The sequence below is a fragment of the Chroicocephalus ridibundus genome, chromosome 4, assembly GCF_963924245.1.
Source record: "Chroicocephalus ridibundus chromosome 4, bChrRid1.1, whole genome shotgun sequence".
NCBI classification, from domain to species: domain Eukaryota; kingdom Metazoa; phylum Chordata; class Aves; order Charadriiformes; family Laridae; genus Chroicocephalus; species Chroicocephalus ridibundus.
In genome coordinates, this window is record NC_086287.1 from 20,747,982 (window position 1) to 20,758,374 (window position 10,393).

The window sequence follows — 10,393 nt, forward strand, 5'->3', positions numbered from 1 at the left end:
GGCCATTCACGGAGAACATGAGGGATGGAGGATGATCTGCTGTGGAGGCAGTGCCAGGTGACAGTGCTTGCCTGGATTTAGTCTCTGGAGGGAGGCAGAAAGCCAGGGCATGGCCAGAGGCTCTCTTGGTGTGGTGGAGGGGTGGGATGGGCACTTACCTGTCTTATCCATTTCCCCCCAGGAAGATCTGGCAGAAGGAAGGGCCCATGGCCTTCCTGAAAGGGGCGTACTGCCGAGCCCTGGTCATTGCTCCTCTCTTCGGCATTGCACAAGTTGTCTACTTCATCGGCATTGCGGAGTTCCTGCTGGACATGCTCCCCAAGCACCGGGCCTAGCCCTGGCGCGCCTGCGTGTGCCCTCCTGCCTTCTGCAGCGCTGAATTCCTCCCCGTGTTCATCATCTGTGTCAACTGATGTCAGAGCAACAGCACAAAGAGTTCGTGCAGAGATGCCGAGGGGATGTGGTCTCCAGACGAGCAAACGCAGGGAGGGAGAGAGTCCCTTTTCTGTCTCAGTCTGGAGCCTGCCCCCTCCCGCTCCTTCCACGGACAACACCTAATTATGCATATCTTTTTTTTTTTCTCTTTCCCCTTTTTTTTAAAAAAAAAAAAAAAAAAAAATTGTCATTCTTAAGGACACTGGTAAGCACAGACTGGGCTTGCAGACCCAGAAATCTCCTCCCAGCCTCGAGGAGGAAGAGGGATGGGAAAGAAATAACAACCCTCCTCCATCCGCCCCAGTCCCCCTCTTTTGTCCTGGAGTAGCCAGCTATCTGAGGAGGAGCTGGAGGGGCAGCTGTGTCCCCTCAGCCCCTCCTCGGCTCTGCTGGCCCCGGGTCAAGAGCAGGCACTGCACAAAAGGGGCTCATCTCATCGCCGCCGGAGGCACAGCAGGGGTGATGCTGGATCTGGCAAGTTCCTTGGCCTGGAAACCCTCACATCTCCCTTTCTCAAAACCAAATTGGACTTAAAAGAACTTCTTGGAAATCAGAGGAAGGGAAAGGGGATTGTTACTATTGATTTTTGTAATTATTTTTGTTTTAAAGCAAAGGGATGTCCCTCCTAACTAGTTGTCACAGGCACATCCAGGTGCGGTGCAGAGATGAGATGTCTGCTCTGTAGGGAACATGTCTGTGGGATCACACAAGTGTCCGAAGGTGCTTCACTGCTTGGCTACAGGCAGGGGAGGGAGAGGAACTTGGGATCAAGTTATTTTCGTTCGGGTTTTTTTTTGGTTGGGGTTTTGCTTTGTTTTGTTTTTTAATGCAGGGATTGTGGGGAGAGAAAACCAAACAACAAGAAACCACTTACATTCCTTCAGCCTGCTGCCCACACCTGGGGTGATAAAATGGTGGCCGCAGGTATAGATTAGCTGATTTTATTTTTTTTTTTTAATTTTTTTTTTTTTTTAGTTTTTTTTCCAGCCTGGCCTCAGGTGTGTGAAAGGAGGTGCCTGCTCCCCTTCTGCGGTGCCCCGCCTCGGGAGGCTGCATTAGAAATGCCGCGCCTGTGTGCTCACCTTGCAGGGTGAAAACACGAGGTCTAGTTGTGCTTTGATGTTTGACTTGGATGTTTTTGGAGCCGGACGGTGTGGAAGAGGCAGAGGGTTCCTCCACCCCGAGCGAGGAGCTGTGTGTGTGTGTTGATGATTATGGGGTCGAGTCCTCTAGATCACAAAAACTTGTCATCCCGCTCGCTTCCGGGGTGGTGATTGTTGCTGGGTGCCAGGGGCCAAATCCACACCTACAACCTGCTCTGTCAAAGGGACGCTGCCCTGGCTGACATCACTTGTCAGAGGACTTCCCCTTTCAGTACTCTCTTGGGCTGTGTAATTAATTCTAGTTTAAACGATCTTAAGTGTGAGATCTACCAACCCAGTGTGATCTTCTCCATTATTTATTCCATTTGGTGCAATCCACCCGACTTTGGTGTTTAAATGAAACTGGTCGAATTCACTTTTCATTCCTCCTTTTTGCTTTGTTCTCCAGGCGCTTGCTTGGTGTTTATGTTTCAAATGTATATTTAAATTAATTAAAAAAAAAATCCCTGTTTTTAATGTTTAAAAGAAAACCACCTCTGTTTTAATGTTCTTGGGTTAGGTTTTTGCAAAATCTGTCTGTTGAGGGCCTTCTTCCTTGATGTGTCCTTTTTCTCTTCAAAAAAGTTGTTCTGTAGCTCTTTTGTTACTTGTCATTTTGCATATGTGAATAATTTTCTTCATTTTTCTTTTTTCCTTAATGACTTCTCTGTGTATCTGGGAAGGAATCTGTGCAAAGATGATGGTAGATGTCTGTGCTGTGTGTAGTGCTGTGATGCTGCTCTTGCTCTGGATTTCCCTTGGGTGGATTAAAAGAGAAAGATTCTTTTTTTTTTTTTTTTTTTTTTTTAAGGTGCCCCGTTCCTTGCTGCTTTGTGATTTACAAGGAGGGTCCTCAAAAGAAACCTTGATGATAAAAGTAGTGGGGTTTCTGCTTGCCCTTCTGCCTGCAAGGATGGCCTCCTGAAGCTGGGTGGCTTGCAGCTGGGATGTGGGGGGCGGGGGGGTGTGTGTGTGTGTGTGCAGGTTTGTATTCTGGGGTTACATTTGGAGGAAAATGTGGTGCAGTGAAGGGCTGAGGTTGAGAGAAAGCTCTCCTTGTCCTTTTGGCTGCTTTGAAAAACCTCTTTGTAAAACTGACTCTTCCTCATGAAACCTCCAGCTCTTCTTCCACCACGTTGGAGCTGGTGACCTCAGGGGCTGATTTCTAGCTGCTCGGAGAAGTCCGTGAGTCAGGAGGGCATGGGGAGGTGGCAGGGGGTAGTGACTGTGGCCCCGCGGGAGTCCCCCGGGCAGGGTGCAGCTGGCCAAAAAAATAAAGAGTTTAAAATGGGAGAATTCCCATCAACTTAATTAATCACCGATTAACAGAAACCTCTAAGTATTGATTGCAGTATTGAGAAATGAAAGTAAACAAACACACAGAAACACACCTCTGCTCCCCTCCCTGCCGGTGCCACTTGTCCCTTGGGCAGGGGACAACAACCAGCATGGGCTTAACTCCTTGTGTGTCCTACCTGGTCCCTCTGGCCTAGGGTCCTCCACCCCCCCAGCCCCTTTTCTGTTGTACCTTGTCCCATGTCAGCCCTGTCCCAACCCTGGCTCTTGCGGCTCCAGTTTCTTTGGGCATTGTGGTGTTTATTGCCCTTAAATACATTTTGGTGGTGGTGCCGTACACCCCTGTCATGGCTTCATGGAATGATGGAATTTCCTAGAACACAATGAGGAAATTTCCTAAAGCCCTGGGGGAAACTTCCTATGAAGCAAAAGGGAAATTTCGTGGAAGCCAATAGGGGAATTCCTAGAAAGCTACAGTAAAATATCATGGAAAATGAAGGGGAAATTTACAGCAAGACGATGGAGGAATTTCCCTGAGAGCGCCAGGGGGAATTCCTTGAAAGCAAAGAGGAAAAGATTCTGGGAACTTGTCAAAAGCAATGAGGGAACTTCCTTGAAGGTCAGCGGGGGGATAGCCTAGAAATCAAAGGAGGAAAATTCCTAGAAAGCAAGGAGGAAATTCCTGTAAAGCAAAAGTGACATTTCTTAAGAAAGTAACCGTGATATTTCCTAGAGGGGGAAATTTCCCAGAAAGCAAAAAAAGCAAATTGCTGGAAATCAAAAGGGGAAACTTCCTGGGCAGGAAGAATGAGATTTCTTGGGGAATAATTTCTTGCTTCCTGGGGAGCACCAATCATAGGGAAACTTCCTAGAAAGCAATAGAAGTCCTATAAGCAGAGAGAAAATTCCTAGAAAGCAAAAACGCCATTTCCCAGGAAGTAAGGAGGAATTTCCTAGAAAGCAATGAGAGGGAAATACCCTGCCACCCGACAGGGAAATTTCCTGGTAAGCAATAGGGGGATTTCCTAGGAAGGAAGGGGGAAATTTCCTGAAAAACAAAGGGCAAGGTCCTGGAAAACCACGCAGGAGTTCCTAGTAAGCAGTAGGGAGATGTTCGTGGAAAGAAGGCAAAATTTCTTCAAAAGCAAGAAGTGTAGAGGGAAAAAGGCCGGAATCCCATGCTTCAGCCCCGATGACCATCACTTTAGGCTTTAGGTAATAAATTTGTAAAAACTGCAAATCTTGGAGGATTTTGGTTTGTTTTACCGCTCCCTGCAGAGCTCAGATCAGCTCAAGGATGAGCAACGAGGGCGAGTGCTTGTGCCGCAGGTGACCTGCCTCGTATCATGCTTATTCCCTAATTCTCTTCTAATTTAATGCAAAAAAACTGACATAACCTGCACTGCGATGGTCTGAGGTCCAGGGGGACCATTTTCCATCACAGTCGGCCGTGCCCAGGACCCAACTTACTGGAAACCAGCTGTAGCCCCAGCTGGGTGCTGCTTCCCCTTTGTGGGTGGGGGGGGACATGCTGCTGCCATACACTGGCCACCGGGACCCCCCTCCCCCCGCTGCCTGCTTCCCCCCTGCCTTGCTTCTGGGGGCCGGCAGGGCTGGGGGGGAGCCACACGGGGGGGGTGGGGTGCACCCTGCAAGGGTGATGCTGGCCCTGAACCACCCAGGGTTGACTTTCCTCCTTTTTTAAACTTTTTTTTTTTTTTTTTTTTTTGCGTAAACTGGCAGTGCCACCAGGCCGGACAGCGGGGCCGGAGATGCTCCTGATGCCCGTGTAGCATCCCGAGAAGTCCCCACATCCCACCGAGGCAGCTCCCGGCCCCTCTCCTGCCGCGGTCTGGTGCTCCAACACTGATCTGTGTGGGTGTTCAACCTGGCATTCCGGGCGCCGTGCCAGGCCTGGGAGCACCCCAGCTTTATGGGAGAAGGGAGTGCCAGGAGAACCGGCTCCTGGTTTCGGTGGCCCGGGCCCACTGCCCTCCTGGGTTTTGCTTTTGTTTTTTTGTTGGTGTGTTGTGGTTTTGTTTTTTTTTAATAGCATGCCCTTAGCATGCAAACCAAGGCAGCCTGAAAGAGAAGGATTAAAATAAATATAATAAAGTTGTGGTTTTGTTTTTTTTTAATAGCATGCCCTTAGCATGCAAACCAAGGCAGCCTGAAAGAGAAGGATTAAAATAAATATAATAAATAAATAAATGGCACGGGGGTTTCCAGCCCTGAGGCCGAGCCCAGCCAGCCCTGGCTGCGTGGCCGCTGCACCCTGGAAAGCCCCGCCGGCTGTGGGCACGGCGGCTTTTGGGCTGAGTCCGAGTGTTTCGGGGTGTCTCCACCTGCCCTTTGCCCCCCGCAAACCCGCGTGGTTTAGTTTCGGGGCGCAGCCGTCCCGCACCAGCCCTTTGGGGGTCACGACAGCCCGTGGGGAGCAACCCCAGCGCGGGGGCACGGGTGTTTTGCTCCCCCCCCCGGCCCTCCCAGTTCAGGGGCTGATCCTGCCCGGTGCCCACCCAGGTCTGCGTCCCGCCGCGGTGCAGGACAAGGTCTAAAGCGGTATTATTATTTTTTTAATTATTACTAATTTGGCGAGGGGGTTGCTCAGGGCTTTGCAGATGCATCCCCCGGGGCGGGGGGGCGGGGACGGGAGGACGCCAGAGCATCATCCCCGGGCGCATCGCTGGCACCCGGAGGGGACCGGTGTGGGTGGTACCCCACCACCCCCAACCCCCGCGGCGGGGGTGGCCACCGGCGACACTTTCACTTTCGAAAGGGTCACGTGTTTTCCAGGAAGCCGGGCGCGGGTGGAAGGGGCGGATAAAAGCGCCGGGCGGGAGGTGGCCGCGTAGTCACCCACCGGCCCCGCAGGACCGGGGACCCCGCGGCACCATGGCAGCGCTGCAGAGCGAGGGGTAAGCGCCACCCCAGCACCTCCCTCCCCGCCCTCCCCGGCTCACCGGCCCCGGGTGGCCCCGGAACTCCCCCGGTGACGGCCCTGCGTCCGCAGGGAGGCCCAAAAGCTGCGGTTCGGGCCCTGGCTGCTGAGCGCCATCAGCAGCGGGAACTACCCCGGACTCTGCTGGATCGACCAGGACCACAGCGTCTTCCGCGTCCCCTGGAAGCACAATGCCAGGAAGGATGTCACTAGCAGCGACGTGGAGATCTTCAAGGTGGGTGGGATGGGGGTCACCGGCAGCAACCTTGAGGTCATCAAGGTGGGTGGGGTGGGAGCTGCCCAGCGGCGACCTCAAGGTCTTCAAGGTGGGAAGGATGGGGTTGACCAGGAATGAACTCAGGGTCTTCAAGGTGGGTGGGATGGGGGTCACTGTCGGTGAGGTCGAGGTCTTCAAGGTGGGTGGAACGGGGTGTCACTGGCAGCAATTTTGAGGTCATCAAGGTGGGTGGGATGGCAGCTACCCAACGGCGACTTCAAGGTCTTCAGGTTGGGTGGGATGGGGTTGACCAGGAATGAACTCAAGTTTTTCAAGGTGGGTGGGATGGGATGTCACCAGCAAAAACCTTGAGGTCATCAAGGTGGGTGGGATGGGAGCTGCCCAGCAGCGACCTCAGGATCTTCAAAGGGGGTGGTGCGGGGAAGGTGACCAGCAGCAACTTGAAGTCTTCAAGGTGGGAAGGATGGACTGTCACTAGCAGCAACCTTGAGGGCTTCAAGGTGGATGGAATGGGAGCTGACCAGTGGCGAGTTCATGGTATTCAAGGTTGATGGGACTTGGGGTGTGACCAACAGCGACTTTGAAGTCTTCCCTGAAGTCTCCATGTTCATGGAGCCAGGGTCCCCATGCTTATCCCCCCACACCCACCAGGCCTGGGCAAAGGCGAGTGGGCGATATGAAGGGTATCCCGAGGACCCAGCCAAGTGGAAGACCAACTTCCGCTGTGCCCTGAGGAGCACCCGCATGTTCACAATGCGGGAGGACCACTCCAAATGTGGTGACGACCCACACAAGGTCTTTGCCATCAACCCAGGTGAGCCTAGCCTCATGGGGGGCTGTGTTGGGGGTGGGGCAGGCGATCTCAGGGTGCCCCGCTCATGCCACTCTCCTTCCATCAGCCCTTGGGCATGGCGAGGAGGGAGATTTTGGCAGCCCTGACCCTGCAGTGGACCAGCAGCCACAGCACCAGCAGCCGCAGGTAATGGGGCTGGCACTGCAGGTGGGGGCATCCCCACTGCTACTGCTCAGGCATTGCACCCCTGTGTCCTTGGGGTGCTCCTGAGCTGCAGCCCAGCAGCCAGCTGAAATGCAGGGCAGGGTGAGGCTGGGTGTCCCCCATCCACAGCAGTAAGACCCCATCCTGCTTCCCTTTGCAGCTGGAACCTGCTCTGCAAGAGATGGCCCCAGAAATCACCCTCCCAGGTAGGTGCTAGTCCCCCAGTTTTTTTGGGAGGACACCTCGGTAGGCTCAGACAGGGCTGGTTTTGGGGTTGTGAGACCTCCCACCTGCTGTCCCCCACCCCAGGCAGCACCAACCCCGCACAGCCCTCAGTGCTGGAGGACGTGGATGAGCTGCAGTGGGTGCTGCAGCTTTGCAACATCTCCCGTGACCCTGGCCCCCTGGCCCCATCCTGGCCATCTGCAGGTGAGACCACCCCTGTTTGCAGACTGTGTGACACCACGTGCGGGTGACCCAACGTGTGGGTGACCCCAGCCCCTTCCCATCGGTGATTTCTCTGTAGTAGATGCCCCCCACCAGGACATCCTGCTCCAGCATCACCCAGACCCCAGCCAAAACAACTGCCTCCCGCCGCCGGCGTGTCAGCAGTGGGTGCCTGCAACGCAGCAGCCCGCCTTGGGCGCCTACAGCCCCCTGGACCCCATGCTGCTGGAGCACCAAGGTGGGTGCTGTGGGGCAGGAGCAAGTCCCAGGCGTGGAGATGCCATACAGGGGTGGGAAGAGACTGGGGTGCTGGCACGTGCCCTCCATGCCAAAGCAACCCCTGCCCTGCTGCACCCCGAATCGCGACGCCAATGCTGCCTGTCTCCCGCCGCAGCACCCATGCCACTGCCATGCCACCCGCCGGAGGGCACGGTCCCAGTGCTGTCCCCAGGGGAGGCGATGCTCTTCACCCCCACCCACCCTGTGCCACCACCACCGCCGCCGCCAGAGGATAACACAGGTGAGGATTATTAATAGCTATAAGTAATTATTATAATCAGTACTATATATTATATAGAATTATTAATATTTATTACTGCTCAGTGTGTTATTAATAGCTATAAGTATTGCAGTTACTACTAATAAATATTATATGTAATTATTAATATTTATTAATGCTCAGTGGGGGGGGGTTGGGGAGGGGTATCATTTGGGTTTTGGGGAATGGCATTCCTGATCCCTGGACGTCTGGTGCAGATGTCAGCATCCTGGACGTCAGCATCTACTACCGGGGGAAGCTCTTCCACCAGGAGGAGGTGGGGGGCAGGCAGTGCCTGCTGGTGTACCAGCCCTGCGACCCGGCGGTGGCCCAGCGCCCTGGGCACCTGGTCCGCTTCCCCAGCCCCACCGAGCTGGCCGACAGCAAGCAGCGGGAGTTGACTGAGCAGCTGCTGGGCGTTGCGGGGCTGCAGCTGGAGCAACGCGCCAGCAAGCTCTTTGCCACCCGCCTGAAGAAGTGCAAGGTCTTCTGGGCCCTGTCCCACCAGCTTGAGGGCGTCAAGGATCCCCCGCCCAACATGCTCTGCCGGGACCAGGCAACCCCCATCTTTGACTTCAATGAGTTTTGCACAGGTGGGCAAGGGTGTGTCTATCCACCAACTCCAACTCACTCTTCCCTTCCTGGTTTTGGGGCTTATGGGAGCCAGCTCCAGGATGCCACAAACATCTGAACCCTCACAGCCCCTCCATGTTCCCCCGGTTCACCTCAAAACTGGGTCCTGTCTCCCCTTACAGAGCTGAGGGACTTCCGCAATGGCCAAAGGCAGCGGTCCCCTGACTTCACCATCTACCTCTGCTTCGGGCAATTCTTCTCCAAGGACAAGCCCAAGGAGTCCAGACTCATCCTGGTCAAGGTGCAGGGGCCAACACTCACCTCTGCCCCACTGCTGCCCAGGGAGGGGGAGGATCTTGGGAACCAGGGGAGATGGGGGATGTCTGAGGAGGGGGACCTTGGAGGTCTGTGGGAAATGGGGCTCTGGGTGCCCAAGGAGGGGTACCCTCCGGGTCCAGGGGAAATGGGGGTCTGAGTACGTGGGGAGGGTGACTCTTGGGGTCCGGGAGAGATGGAGCTCTGGGTGGCCAAGGAGGGGGACTTCTGGGGTCCAGGGGAGACGTGGTCTGGGTGCCCAAGGAGGGGGACCTTCAAGGGCAGGGGAAGGTGGGTGTCTGGGTGCCCAGGGAGGGGGATCTTTGGGGTCCAGGGGAGATGGAAGTTCCTTGGGATCCAGGGAGGGGGACCCTCAGTGTCCAGGGAAGGTGAGTGTCTGGGTGCCCGAGGAGGGAGACTGTCAGGGTCTGGGGCAGATGGGAATCTGTGTACCCAGCGAGGGGATACCTTGGGGGCTGGGAGAGATGGGGAACTGAGTGAGAGGGGACGAGGGGGGGTCCTTAGAGACCAGGGGAGATGGGGGTGGGTGGGGCTGGATGCCCAAGGAGTGGGTCCCCTGGTGGCGGTGGGGAAGTGTGTGCCCAAGTAGGGGAACCCTTGAGGAGCAGGGGAAATATGGGGAGGCAGGTGCCTGGGGAGGGGACCCTCAGGGTGGGCCAGGAGTCCAGGGAGGGCCGCCTTGGGGGCTGGGCAGGATGGGGTGGGAGGCAGCTGCCCAGGGATGGGACCCTCAGGGGTTGGGGGAGACATAGAGGGGCCCTGCACACCTCCTTCCTTTGCTCCAGGAGGATGGGGGCCATGCAGGGCCTTGCAGCCACATCAGGCAGCTGCCCCTAACCCTGCCCCTACCCCTGATGGTTTGCTGCCGCAGCTGGTGCCCAAGTTCTGCGAGTATTGGTATGAGCAGGTGCAGCGGGAAGGAGCCTCCTCCCTCGACAGCGGCACCGTCAGCCTGCAGCTCTCCGACTCCTTCAGCCTCTTTGAGCTCATCGAGCAGTACACCATGCAGATGGACTGACCTTCACCCACCACGCTCCCCACGGCCCTCCCCGGGACAGGCATCAGCCGGCGGGGGACTACCGGGCATCGGGGGCCGTTCGAACCGGCATTCCCCCAGGAACGCCACGGTGGGATGCCTGTGGTGGCGACCTTTCCTCTTCCGCTCCCCCCACCCCAAGGACAGCATCACTGGCCGGTCCTGGAGCTGAAACGTTGCTTTTCCCGCTCTGTCAGCTGCTACTGTGTGCTTTTTTGTGGAGTGGGGTCATTTACAGATTTATTTTCTTAAGTTTTCTAAGTTTAAATATATATGTATAGAAAGGTGTTTCCTGCTTGCTGATGTTGCCCAGACATCTGCCCCCACTATCAGTCCAAGACCTTCACCCCCCTGTCCCTCCCCTAAAACCGTGGGGATCTGTGGCCAGCCTTGTCCCAGCAAAGCCTCTGAACG

General features: G+C 55.5%; 2 protein-coding genes across 5 annotated transcripts in view; both read left to right on the forward strand.

Annotated features, from left to right (window-relative positions):
* The window catches only part of SLC25A22 (solute carrier family 25 member 22), a 52,322-nt gene extending 49,959 nt beyond the window's left edge, over window positions 1–2,363 (forward strand). For both annotated transcript variants that reach the window (XM_063332170.1, XM_063332171.1), the window contains exon 10: window positions 182–2,363. In XM_063332170.1, the coding sequence (XP_063188240.1) occupies window positions 182–335 (154 nt within the window). In that variant the 3' untranslated portion in view covers window positions 336–2,363. The remainder of the gene's footprint in view (window positions 1–181) is intronic.
* A 3,118-nt stretch (window positions 2,364–5,481) lies between these two features.
* On the forward strand, window positions 5,482–10,199 carry IRF7 (interferon regulatory factor 7). 3 transcript variants are annotated; one of them, XM_063332169.1, is made up of 11 exons: window positions 5,492–5,791; window positions 5,887–6,049; window positions 6,704–6,866; window positions 6,952–7,031; window positions 7,210–7,255; window positions 7,359–7,478; window positions 7,579–7,734; window positions 7,891–8,016; window positions 8,253–8,627; window positions 8,790–8,908; window positions 9,815–10,191. In XM_063332169.1, exons 1-11 carry the CDS (start codon window positions 5,769–5,771, stop codon window positions 9,959–9,961), a joined length of 1,518 nt encoding a protein of 505 aa, XP_063188239.1. In that variant the 5' UTR covers window positions 5,492–5,768; the 3' UTR covers window positions 9,962–10,191. The 3 variants fall into 3 exon arrangements, with proteins under 3 accessions (XP_063188237.1, XP_063188239.1, XP_063188238.1); XM_063332168.1 differs by having other exon boundaries at window positions 5,493–5,791; window positions 7,576–7,734; window positions 9,815–10,190; XM_063332167.1 differs by having other exon boundaries at window positions 5,482–5,791; window positions 7,576–8,016; window positions 9,815–10,199.
* Window positions 10,200–10,393: the final 194 nt, after the last annotated feature.